This window comes from Mustela putorius, unplaced genomic scaffold, assembly GCF_011764305.1.
Source record: "Mustela putorius furo isolate JIRA1106 unplaced genomic scaffold, ASM1176430v1.1 tig00003834_pilon_pilon_pilon, whole genome shotgun sequence".
NCBI classification, from domain to species: Eukaryota; Metazoa; Chordata; class Mammalia; order Carnivora; family Mustelidae; genus Mustela; species Mustela putorius.
Genome location: NW_025421987.1, coordinates 102,347,501 through 102,360,957, shown reverse-complemented (window position 1 = coordinate 102,360,957; position 13,457 = coordinate 102,347,501). Strand labels below are relative to the sequence as shown.

Genomic DNA, 13,457 nt, shown 5'->3' with positions numbered 1-13,457 from the left:
GTGGGTTGGGGGGACACTGAGCAAAGCCAGGCTGGAGCAGGGCACAAGCTGCAGGAGTGTGCTGTGGGGCACTGGGAGCGTGGGGGGTGGGGTGGCCACCCTGCAGGAATCAGGTTTTCACTCCAAGGGCAAGCAAAGGAAGCTCAGATGTTTGAAAAACCCCTTTATTGAGGTGTAACTTAAATACCTCAGAATTTGCCCATGTAAGGTGCAGGGTTTGATGAACTTCAGTAGATTCACAGAGTTGTGGAATCATCCTTGCAGTCTGGTTTTAGAACATTCCTAGCCCCACCCCCTCGCCCCACAGAGTTCCCTGTGCGCACTGCAGTCAGTCTTCACCCCTACCTGCAGGCAACCGCTGCTCTGCTCTGTGCCTCTATCTATAGTTTTGCCTTTTCTAGAAATTTCACATAAACAGACCCATACAATGTGTCGTCTTATTGTCTGGCTTTTCCGCTGAGCAGGTTTCCAAGAGTCATCTCTTTTGTTGCAGCTTCCTTCTTTGAGCTGCTGAGTAATTTCCCATTGCATGGATACATTTGTTTCTCCATTTGCCAGCTGAAGAACATCTGGATTCTCCCAGTTTTGGGCTATAATGAGTACTGCTGCTATAGATATTCACACACAAGTGAGGGGACAGACACGTACATGTTCGCATCTCTTTTTGGACAGATTCTTAAGAATGGGATTTTGCTGACTGATTTTAAACATTCATGGAAGTGCAAAGTGGTATCTCATTTTGGGTCTCTGAAGACCATTGGTGCCAAGCATCTTTTTGTTGCTCATTTGTCATTCATGTATCTTTGGTAAAGTGTCTTGTTTCCAGGATCCCATGTTTGGTGACTCTCTTGAAGAACTCACAAGGCTCAGGGTTAGCTATGCTCACAGCAGCGGGTCATTCCAGTGAAAGGATGCATGGCAGGACTATCGGGGGAGGAAAGACACATCAAGGAGAGTCGGGGAGACTGGGTGAAGGCTTCCAATATTCTCTTCCTGCAGTGGGGGCCGCACAGCATGCAGTTTCTGCAAGGGGAAGTCCATCTGAAACTCTGAATCCCCGGGGTTTTATTGTGGGTTAGTGATGTAGGCACTGTGCCTGCAAGACCAGCTATGATTTCTGAAATTCCAGGCTCCTAGGAGAGCAGGTGTTCACTACAAGTCGCATTGTGTGTACCAGTCTAGGCAGGCTGCGGCAGCAGGACTCCGCGCCCCAGGTAGACGGAACAGCCTTATCAGTCAGAATCATGGGCAGCCTTCCAAAAGCCTATTTCCCAGATACCAGCCAACGGCCTGCCTAGGAGAAGGCCTTTCTCAACAGCTGCATCTGGCCTGCAGTGTTAACCTTTTCCTACATGGGTCTAGTTCGATCTTTGGATCATCTTTTAATCAGATTTTTAGTCTTTTTATTTTTGAACGGTTGGAGATCTTTTCATAGTCTGGACAGGAGTCATTTATTAAATATTAAATACACATTTTGTAAATGTGTTCTCCACATCTTGACTTGTCTTCCATTTTCTTTATGGTGTCTGTGCAAGGAGTTTGGGCAGGGAGGTATTATGATCAGATTTGTGTGCAATCACAAAACCGCTCAGATTCGTATGCTGAGAGTGGGTCACAGGGGCCAAGGGTGGGTTGGCTCCCATCACAGGAGTCTGGCTAAGAGATGATGGTAGTCTGGGCTGGAGGGTGTCAGGAGTGATGGAGAGAAGAGGCTGCATGTAAGGGATGCATGGAAAGAAAACAGCGGGACATGGAGACACTCATTATGGATTCCACCAGAAGGAAAGCCGGGCTCTCCAAACTGGTCTGCAGAATACCGTATTCTTTGTTTCTAATAGTGGAACTCCCATTAATTTGTGGGATTTCAGTGTTCTGAAAAACTGAGAAAGGCAGGATCCAATGAATGTTAGGGTTCCTCCCAGCTTTCAGGGACTGGCGCCATGAACAAGACTTTCTGGGGCTATTTTAACAAGTCTAAAATCTTCTGAGGTGTGTGCCTACATGCATTATTATAGATTGTTTGTTAGTCATACATGTGTGTCTGCAATGCTGAGCTCTGGTCCAAGAAAATAACTTCACGACTGAAACTGAGCAAGTCCGTGCGTGGAGATCCTTGCCAAAAATGAAGGCGGAAACACTGTTGGCAAAGGGAGGGCAGGACAGGGATGAGGAAATTCATGTTCCTGTATTGACCCAATTACCAGGCGTGCCTTGCATGTCTGTTGCACTGTTGGTTTAAAATGGGATTATGCATCATTCTCTCCCAAGCGACAGACAGTATCCTAAATGAAAAATCCTTTCCTCAGGCTGGGATGCATAGCTCCTCTCATTTGGCCAGCATCTGCTACCATGGGAGAACCTTTATTTAAGGCTGGAAATTCTATTTACCCAGGAGGCCAAAACACTGTTTTTCTGTTCTTGCAAAATAAACAAAACACCTTGGCACACTAGATGCAAAGAAGGCCTGAGGGAATGGAAAGGAATGTGAGATCAGGTATGCGGGGCAGTGTCAATGCAATAAATCAGGAGCACAGCGCTGATACCTGTTTTCCCTTCTGATACTAAAAAAAGAAGGCTACATGAATCAATGACAAAAAGTAAGAGTCTAGAAATTGAGAGATACATATGTGCGTGTGTGTGTATGTGTATTTGTATATGCGCTTACTTTATTATTATTATTAAGTAGGTTTTGTTGTGTTGTTTTATTTTAGGAGACAATGTAAAGGCTCAGCACTGGTGAAAGCCACATGGTACAACCATGAATCAGAGAGATGAGGGCATCTCCTCATCAAGCCTAATTGGGCCTGGTATCCTGAACCTATGGGAAGGAGGGATGGGGGGACACTGGCATACCAGGATGCCTGCTGTGAGGTGCGTGCTGCAATAGTGAACCCCTTCCTTAAGGAGTTCATGATGAACTCAGCTCATGATGCTGCTCATTTTGCCCTTTTCTGCCTCAGGGCCTTTGCATATGTTGTTCATTCTCCCTGAAAGCCCAGCTGCCTCCATCTATCCCCAAGTCGTGTGAATCTATCTTTCAGGTCCATCTTCTCTTCCCTACTTTCTAGATTCTGTCATCAGGATGAATCCCCAATGTTTTATGGAGTCTCTACTTTATACAATTTTGAAGGTCACTTTTCAGAAAAATAAAAATGATGAATGTGAAATTAGATACCCACACAATTAGCACCCTCCCCCCACCCCTGACAAGGTACTGGAAAAGGACAGGGCAAGTGAGGGACTATGGCTTCAGCTTAACCTCATGGTGAACCTGGGTTTCTGGCTGTAGGTAATGCTGTGTGTTGGCCTTCAGAACCCTCATCCAGTCTGTATTAAGATGTTTGGTCCTGGGAATATTTGATTCCTCTCCACATTCACAAGTGCAGAGGAGGTCTGTTTTATTCATCATTATACTACTAGTGTTGTCTAGTGCCTGGTACATGAGGTGCACCAAAAATGATTCAAATGAATGAACCCTGAATTCTGAATCACAAAAGTTATAATCACAAGACTTCTAGTTTCTGCTCCTTGAGTCTCTGCTTGCCAGGTTGTTGCTGTCCATACTGAGAGCTCAGGACGTGCTAGGAAGCCTCAGCCTGTAAAAACATGGGAGAGAAAGTCACTCAGGGCATGTGGAAGTAAGGGAGACTGAAGTTGGGGGTGCTTCTGAGTCAAGGGCATGGTTTCTAATTCCCACTGTCAGTAGCCCTGTGTCCCCCAGGATAAACATGACTTCGTGAATGGTGGGGACACCTGTCAAACTACCCTTTATAAGAGGATGGTATTCTAAAGCTGCTGTCAGCTCATCTGCCCTGATGAGAAAGGCAGGAACCCCTCCTCACATACATACACCCACCCCCCAGTCATATCCTTAAACCAGCGGGTCTCAACCAGGGAGTCTGTTTTGTGCCCCAGAGGGCATTTGGGAAGGCTTTGGGGGCATTTTGTTGTTATATTTAGACATGGGTGTGGGTATTCCTAGCATCTAATGGAGAGAGGCCAGGGAAGCCCCTCACAGGAAAGGGTGATCTGGCCCAGAATGTCAATATTGCTCAAGTTGAGAAACCTTGCATCAAACCCCCAGGATCGCTCACCACCACTTTCTCTGGACACTCCAGCTATGTTCTTTCTATAATCCACATAGAACCGCGGGAAAATGTTGCTCAGAGGGTGAGGAGGAAGCTAGAGTAAACATGATGTAATCATATATTTCAACCATATATGCAGTCTACTAAAAATAAAGCTAATATTTATTTTAACAGGCACTGATCTAGGCCCGAACATTGAATGGCTTGAGAATCTTATTAAAATGCAGATTCTGAGTCAATAGGTCTTGGTTGAAGCCTGAGAGTCTGAATTTCTGTCCAGTTCCTAGGGGATGCAAATCCTGCCACTGCATTTGGGACAGCAAATTTCTTGGCACTTAGGATACATCAGCCAACAAAACAAAGACTCTTTGCCCTTGGAGAACTCCCAATGTGGCCAGAAGTGAACTGGACCCCAAAAAGGGTGGCCGGGCTGGAGGACAGCACTCAGTGCCTCAGGAAATCAGAGCTAGAAGAGAATTTAGAGATGATCTAGTTGAACCACCACATTTTAGAGTTTGGGAAACCGAGACTCACAGGAAGGAAGGGAGCTGGTCCAAGTCACACAGCTTGCTGTGGACAAGGCTGTTTGATTCCTATTCACCTGCATCATCAAGGTTCTTAGAGATCCCTTGGGTGCAGAGCACAGTCAGGGTGGGGAAGGGCTAGCAGCTTTAGAGGTGGCAGGGGTGGAGGTCTAGGGACCCTCCCCACTCCACAGGAGGGCCCCACTACACTAGATCCAGGAAATCCTGATTGCCTACTCTACTCCTTGCTATTGTGACACACACACGAAGGCTGGAATATGTCTGGGGAGATAGGAGATTCTTCCTGGCTGGCCCTTTGTTTTTCTGCATGACGACACCTACACCAAGGACGAACCCACGTAAAAGTATGGAGTGGTCCATTCTGAATGCATTCAGTCATTTGGTGAGCAGATGTAAAGAGTAAACTCAAATCGAATTAGTCCAATTAAAACCTCTTCTTAAGGTGAAGTGGAATGACAATCTTGCACACGGGTGAAGTTCCTCTTCTTATCCTTTAGGCCCCCTTGAACGGAGCCCTCCGCCCAGAGCTTCAGATTACCCAGTCGTTACAATGTGTTCAAAAGCAACTGCTTTCTCCACTGCTTGTATCTGGAAACAGAAACTTTTAAATTCATGTCAGTTCAACTGGAACAGTGGCAAATTTCATGGGGTAGCTAAAAAGAAGAGCAACAGCTGGTACATCAGGCATTAATAATATAACAAAGGAAGAAAAAAGAGAAACTTTTCATTAATATCTTTCGATGTCAATTTATTATTTATCTCTTTGCCAATATTCAAACAGGCAGGCGGTCATAAAACATTCAAAAAGATCCTCTGAAACAGTCAAGGCATCTGTTTTACCTCAGTTCCTTTTTAGAAACCTGGAAATCAGGAGTCCTGGCATTTATTAAAAAAAAAAAAGTCGTGTTAAAAATATCTGCCATATCAAAAATACTGTTTGAAGGTCACTTCTTAGAAAGATTTAAAATTGTATCTACAGCTTATGCAGGCAGACAGTGGTTAAGAGCTGTTTCCAAATTTTTGACTCCTCACTTAGTATTATTTTGTTGGAACAAGGCGTTGACAAAGCCCACTGTTTGGTAATTAGCATCCTGTCAAGTCTCTCCCATCAAGACAGGCATCTGCACCTGGTTCTAGTTAAAAAATGTGTGTGGGTAGTTCTGAGCTGACCCTCGGAGGCCCTGCCTGGTGTAGAACTGCCTTCGATGCGCATGCCTGAGTCACCCCTTACAGAATAAGAAGGCCTCTGCAGTGACAGCCTCTGAGAGCTGTGGTCTAGTTCTAGTGACCTGTCACGCCATTTTAACCTCTTTGGAGAAAGTCCATTCTTGAGATGTAGGCACCTGCTCCTCCTCCCAAAAGAAACATGTATCTTCCTCACACAGAAGATGCCTCTGAAGTCAACTCATTGACTAAGTAAAATAAAGGAAACATGAGAAAAAAAAAAGGCCCAAGACCTTGACTGCCCTTTGGTCAGGAGGAGTTCTGTGGAGAGGCTGACTCTTCCCAGCCTGTCTTTCCTTCACTCCTCTGGGTGCTGCTGCCTTTCCAGGAACTGTCCCTGGTGTAGAGGTTGTGGTCCCTGATATAGGTGATGACGGCATCTGGGAGCAGATACTTCACGCTGTGCCCCTGGCTCAGGGCCTGCCGGACGTATGTGGAGCTGAGCTCGTTCTGCACGGGCTCCCTGGCCAGGTGAATGTTGTGCCGGTACCGGTGCAGGATGGGCGAGCCTGAGATGTATTCCTTTGGGTTGTGACCTGTGCGGCTCACGCACACCACACCGAACTTCTCCACGATCTCCTGGATGTGTGCATCTTTCCAGAGGTTGGGGGTCTGGAAGGTCTTCAGGACGTCTGCCCCGCAGAGCAGTTTCAGCTCCGGCACAGCTGGAAAAACAAGGGTGGAGGCCGACAAGGTTACAGAAGGGTCATGGCAGTAAAGATAACATCATATTCCGTTTGAAAACTGCACAGGATGCTTTTCTGGGAATGTATTGGGAACTCAGTGTCTGTGTGTTCATGACTGCAAAAGCAAAAGCATGTAAGTGAATCTGGAGCGACTTCAGGGACATACAGTTGTTAAGTAATAATTTAATCAATAAATCTTTTGTTTAGTATTGGTAGAGCGCCAAGAAATACACAATGGCCTGTTTGTTAGTTTTCCTCCAGTATTCTACCACAAGTCTGCGTGCAGTGGCTGGACCTCACGGCAGGGTGGTCCGAAGGCGGCTGTGGACCTGGTCTTCAGATAGAAGGTAAGGCTGTAAAAATCCTAGTGCTAGCTGGGGGCGTCAGGCAAGTCACCGCCCTTCTCACAATCTTATTTCAGCCCTAACACCTGGTACTTTTAGAAGTAAATCTCAGCATAAAGGTTCTTGGGATAATCAACAGCTAGTGACCTTTTCATCTGTTTTCAATATAACAAAGCTCTAGAACAACTGATCAATGTGGATAATCCTTTGGCATTTGTTCTAACAGAAAGATGGTTGTGATGATAAAAGGATGCCTAACGTTTACTGGGTGCTCACTGGGAGCACCACCGCTAAGCGCTTTATGGGTTTAATCTCCTCTGATCCTCAGAACAATCTCACGTGGTAGGCGTTATCCTTGCGCCCGGTCTGCGGAGAGGGAAACTTGCCTGCCTGAGGTCACTCCAGGCAGAAGAGGAGGCAGGATTCAAACCTGACCTCCGGCCTCCGGGTGGGGCATTTGTAAATGATGGGCTCTGCCGCCTCCTGCTGGCGGGAATTGTATATGCATCAGAACCTCGACGCCCTTCCTGGATTTTCCCGGCACTGTTCAAGGTCATGTCCCTTTTGAATGGGCTGATGTGGAAAGGAGAAAATCAAGTCCATGCTAGAAGCAGCCACTAGGATCTCTGGTCCTCCTGGAAGCCGATTCTAGCTTCAGTAAATGGCAAAGGCTGTGTTCCTAGAGGTGGCAGCTCTCAGTCACTGGGAAACCTAAGCTGGGGTGGGGGTTGGGGTGGGGTGGGGGGACCGACTTCAGGGATACCACCAGCTGGGGAAAGAGCTGATGTAAATGGTGGCTTGAGGCTCCTCTTCTGTGGAAACTTGGAAGGATCTGGGCATGGATCAGAGAGATGAGTTTACAAAGGAGCGCACTAGATCAGCTGTGGAAGGGAAAGTGAGAAACTGGAGGTGTCATGGGGAGGTCTGAATTCAGCCTCAGTCAGGCACTGGCTGCTATGGGGCTGATGCAGCCTTCTCTGGGCCTCAGTCTCCCCACTGAGGACTGGACTTATTTACTGATTTCGAAGAAGCATAAATAATTATAGAAAAGGACTTTTCAAACACTCTAGCAGCATAATATTGCTATAATGAAATGATATTCAAACACTGATGCATGTATTCATAAATTATCTGTCCATGGTTAAGAACTAGGACTTTAAAGCCAGACACCTTAGACCTGGCTCTGCCATTCAACAGCTGTGTGACCTCAACTTTAAAATGAGGATATTAATAGTACTTACCCCATAGGACTATTTTATAACTGAATGAGCCTATAAGTATGAAGTACTTAGAACAGTGCTTAGAACAGAGTAACACCTATTAACAGAGTGGGATAGGTGTTAAGTACCATCCATCATCCATCCACCGTCTTATCCACTAACCCATTCATCCACATGTCCATTCAACATTTATGGATGTTTTTTTCCCATAGGGAGTATTTTTAACATCAGTAAAACTGCATTTAAGAATTATTCAATAACTCACACTTTCCACTACTTTGGGCTGGTCCCATTGCTCACAACATATGTGAATTTGAACTATTTTTCATCCCTAAGGTTCTACTCTAATTTCTTATTTATTCAACCACTGTAACATAACAAGAGACCAGCTTTTGACCTTTTAAACAAATGCGTGATTTTCACGTGCTCTTCCTATGGGAGAGGTTAAATGATTTAATTGTAGGGCATTTAATTGTAGGGTCTCCTGAGGCCTGGAGCACACTGTCCTCCCCTCCGTTTCCCACAGGTCAAAGAACAGAAGATACCCCCTTTCCTCTGTTGGTGGATTTTTGTGGGGACAGTTTCCACACAATGGCTTCAATATTAGACACTATTTGATTTATTAACAGTGACAGGAATACAATTCACCGTGAGCTCTTGCCTACAGGGGACAAGTGACCACACCTTCCCATCCCTCAAATCAAAGGCATGTCTGCAAGGTAATCACTTCTGGCAACATGTGCCTTGGACTCCCACTCTGGGCAGCCCTCAGAGACCACTGTCTATCTCTTTCAAATCCATTTACATCACTGCTACAAACTCTTCACACTGGGCACCTAAGTCAGAGGTGCTGAATAAAGGCTGGTGATCTGATTTGTCTTAACCATGATGTAGTGACCTACATCAGATGTCCGTGGGTATTCTGGGGGCAGTGCGCTTTCTTGGAATAGCCACAGGCTTTAAAAAGCAGAGATTTACATGGAAAGTGAGGGAAGTGCCACCGGGACCTTTTTCTTTGGAAGTCCAGTTTATATTAAGAACACCCAGGCCCGAGGTCAGCCAGTCCTGGGTTTTCTGTTTCAGAGCCATAGGAAGCATGGGAGAGTTCTGGCAGCTGGGCCAGTTCCCTCTGCTGTAAAATGGGGATGACCTCCTGCAGAAGTCCTGGAAATTGAGTGACGGACTGAATGCAATGTGAATTTCTGGCCTAGTGCAGGGTATGGGCACATAGCCATGTGTGAGGAGTGTGAGACCCTGAGTGGACGGGACACCAGAGCTGAAGCCAGGAATAAAGGGTGGTGCCCAAAGTAACCAGACAAGGCCACTGTGGATCAAACTGGTGCAAGATGGAATCAGAGGGAGTGGCTGTTCTGGTTGTGCGGATAGAGAATCCTTTGAAGGCTGCTGAGCTGTGCTCAGCCTCATCAGCTAAGAGCAGGGACCACCTGCACAAAAGAAACACATACCGTCAGGCTGCTAGAGGACCAACCGAGGCATCCTCCGTCCCATGTGTCATATTCAAGCAGCCCAGAACCGGGCAGCCCACATGACTGAGTCAATCCAAGGAGGACCAAAGATCATGGGAGTGACGGGCAGAGCAGGGCTCTGGCTGCCATAACATGCTGAGTGCAGCCTGTAATCGTCAGTCCCAGGGGAGACGAGTGTCCAACGAAATACGCAGCACACAAGTGGTCCTTTACAAATATGTTACTCGTAACATACAGGCCGCCTGGTCAGATGTGAGATTTCAGCTGAGGAAGAACTCCACCCTCCTCTTGTTCATTGCTCTAGTGTTGTGGACTGTTTTTCCCTCTGATTACAAATGTGTAATCTATATCCATCATAAAATGTATGGAAAATATGTATTTAATGTAGAAAACAACAATTCTTTCCTTTTTTTTTTTTTAAAGATTTATTTATTTATTTGACAGAGGGCATGAGCAGGGAGAGCAGCAGGTAGAGGGAGAGGGAGAAGCAGACTCCTTGCTGAGCAGGGAGCCCAATGCAGGGCTCCATCCCAGGACTCTGGGATCATGACCTCAGCTGGAGGCAGACGCTTAATGACTGAGCCATCCAGGCACCCCAATAATTCTGCTTTCTACAAAAACTTAGTATTTTCCTGTATTTTTTGTTTTTTTTTTCTATTGATTAAGACATGCAAATAGATGTACAAGTATATTTACATTTTATATACTTGCGATTATATATACAGAATCATATCCTGATTTTTCCCACTTACCTCATAAGCCTTCCTCCAAAAACCTTTTGTCTCAATTATTTGTCCTGTGTATACAGAATAATTTAAACATTCTCTAATACTTAAACATGGAGGTTGCTTTTATTTTCTGCCATTATAAAAACTGCTGTGCTAAACATCTTTCTACATAAATCTTTGTCCCAATTTCTAATTATTTCCACTGTCTGGTTCCTAGAAGGGGAATATATCAAGCAAAGGACATGAACATTTTTAAAGCTCCTAATATATTTTGGTAAATTGAAAAGCCCACTTTTCATTCAACATGAATTTTCTTTTTTTAACAGTTACTTTAGGAAAGAACGAAGATGAGCAGGACCCAGGGCCTGAATAGCATGAAAAGGGATAAAGAACAAACTCCCAACATTACAGGGCCAAGCAGAGTAGCCCTTAGAAAATAAATCTGAAAAGAATGCGGGTGAGCTTTGGCTGAGGGAGGGGGAGAGTCAGCTGGGACTGGTTTCACAGGAAGATGGGTCCAACGTGGGCCAAAGAGGACAGGTAAGTTTTCAAAAGCGGAGTCAGAGTGAAGGTGGGGGGAGAGGCACCCAGCGAAGACCTAAGACAGGGATTCTGGAAGCAGGTGCAGAGGGGGCAAGTGTGAGAGGCTGGGAGCCTGTGTGTGGCATCCCTCCCACATCACTGGAGGCTCCTGCCTGTTACTGGAAGCTCCAGCATTCCCTAGCAGCAAGGAATGTGCAGCACCTATGCCATTTCCTGCCTTTGTGTTTTGCCCAGCTGCCCCTCTGCCCAGAATGTCCCTAATCTCAGAGAAGATACTAATCCTGAGTCCTGGGACTAGTGTCTCCTCTTCCAGGCAGCCTTCCTAATCCATGCCTGGACTCCACACCATTCACAGCCTGTCTCTAGCCTTACTTAGGTCAGAGGCTGGGGGAGGCTACCTTTTTTTTCCCGAGTCCAAAGCCAGGCCTGGGGAGGTGCTCAGTGGGTGTCTCCTAACTCTGGTAGAAGTAGTTGCTGAGCCAGAGATGCTTCAGAGAGAAGCAGAGGCTGAGAAGGAACGCTGCCTGTGTTCCAAGACTGGAAGATGGGGGAAGAGAGGCAGACACAGCAGAGGATTACACAGGAGATGCTGGACCTCCTCCTTTCTTAGATTCCTACTCTAGTGCAGTCCCCCGAACTGGCCATAAAGCGAATCCCAGCATGCCTGCTAAATATCCAGACTCCCAGAACTCAGGGGGCCTGGGCTGTGGCCTAAATTGTTATACACCTCACAGGTGATTCTGCCAGTGAGTGATCCTTTAACCAGCATTTGAGGACTGCTGCATGAAACCTTTAGGGCCTGGTAGCATTTTCGAGTTCTTTTAGAAGAGCGCCTTCCAGTCTGTGTTTGGGGTGGGGAAGGGCACTGGTCTTCTGGGGCACCAATATGTGTCGAAAAGGGTCCCATGACTAAAAAGTGATAATGGCCACAAGCTAGTTCCCTTTCTTGTAGAGTCACAATGCACGTGATCATAGTAAAGGCTCTGAAAAGTCCTGCAGGAAATTTTAGGTTGGTTTACCTGTGATATTCCTGAGCCCTTCTGATCGGGAACAGGTACACACCATCCACAGTTGGGAGACAGGCAGTAGAAAAACCACATAGATGCACCTGATGGGGTTTCAGCGGGGCGGGACCAGTGAGTCCCTGACCATGTCACATCCTGCCCTTCCATCACCAGGGACTTCTGTTTATTTCCATGAGGGGCCTACACACTTGACCCGTAGGACCAAGGCTGCCATTAGAGAGGGAAGATACTTCAAAGTCACAACTAGTAAGATTCCACCAAACACCAGGAACTAACAACAGGGTAGAAACCCAGGGTTACAAATTAAAAGGACATTCCACATGGACTGAAATTCCCCTAAAAACAGGTTTCTGTTTGAGGATCAGAATGGCACATTTGTACTCAGAAAGGCTCAGGCTTTTAAAGGAGTCCAGCATCACTCACTGGTTTATCCCTGTGTAGCCCTGACTGTAATCCGGGTCACAAGCACAAGTCACAAGGGTAGGTAAACTCCTTTGGAGAAGAAAATCCTAAAGTAGCAACCCGATTTACAAGGGATGGTGGCAGATTGTTGACAATGACCTTTCAACCCGGGAAGTGTCACCACAGCCCAGCAAGCCTCAGAATCCTTATGCTGCTTGGGAGTGGGTCCTGCGCATCCCTGACCTCTCCCCCTCCCAGGGACAAGAGGGTCCGTACCTACCTGTGGGGGCTGTGCGAGCCCTGCTGTGGTCTGGGCCTTCCCTCCTGGGCAGAGATCTGAGCAGTTCGCTGTGATGATGCCTGCATTGCAAATACACGGGCTCAGGGTGTGCCCATCCCCACAAAGCCACCCAGGGGTCTGTTTTCAAGTCTCCACCTGCTTTGTCCATTTTAGGTAGGTAGCTCGTTCCACAAATGTTTGTGGAGAGCCTACTGCTATGTGCCAGGGGCTGGGATAAAAAGCAGATGTGATCGGGTCCTCTTAACCCTCCACTGCCTTCTGTGAGCCCTGGTGGAAGGTTGGGATGGGGGGGATGAGCATGGTTCTACTTTTTTTAACACTGTCTTTAAATACCTCACTTAAAAAACGTTGAGTAGGGATTAAGGACATGCTCTATGAGAATCACACACATGTGGGTTCAAAATAAAACCTTTCATTTGTAAAGTGAGGACAATGCCTACCTTTTAGACTTTTGTGAGGGTGAGTCAGCTACTACACGGTGCATGGCCCACAGCTCACTGTTGTTCTAAACTAGTATTTCAGGACTTCACGGAGTGGGCTGCCTGGGCTTAATCTCAGCTCCCTCACTGGCCAGCTGGGTCACCCTGTGAGGGCATCAACTGCTTTCTGTCTGCGGACAGTTCAGCACTTGTGTGACAAGAAGAGTCACCGTGTGTGCCTCTCACTAGTGGTCATGAGGATTGAAGGAGTTATGCACGCAAAGTGCATGGAACAGCGGGCAGGACGAAGCAAGTCTCATTTGGTGTTAGCATTTCAGATCTGATTAGACTCATGCCAGCTTGGCACGCCTGGCTCTTTTAGCAATCAATGTGCAAATCAAGACATACCTAATCAAACACAGGTAGTCACCACATCTTGTATCAA

The 13,457-nt window shown here is 46.6% G+C and overlaps 1 protein-coding gene across 5 annotated transcripts in view; it reads right to left on the bottom strand.

Moving 5' to 3' along the window:
- Window positions 1–5,364: 5,364 nt before the first annotated feature.
- Window positions 5,365–13,457, bottom strand: part of NMNAT3 (nicotinamide nucleotide adenylyltransferase 3) — a 125,440-nt gene continuing 117,347 nt past the window's right edge. For 4 of the 5 annotated variants that reach the window (XM_045088850.1, XM_045088848.1, XM_045088849.1 and 1 more), the window contains exons 4-5: window positions 12,573–12,652; window positions 5,365–6,522 (exon numbers count right to left, since the gene is read on the bottom strand). In XM_045088850.1, the coding sequence (XP_044944785.1) occupies window positions 6,107–6,522; window positions 12,573–12,652 (496 nt within the window). In that variant the 3' untranslated portion in view covers window positions 5,365–6,106. The remainder of the gene's footprint in view (window positions 6,523–12,572; window positions 12,653–13,457) is intronic. The other variant, XM_045088852.1, reaches the window with a different exon arrangement.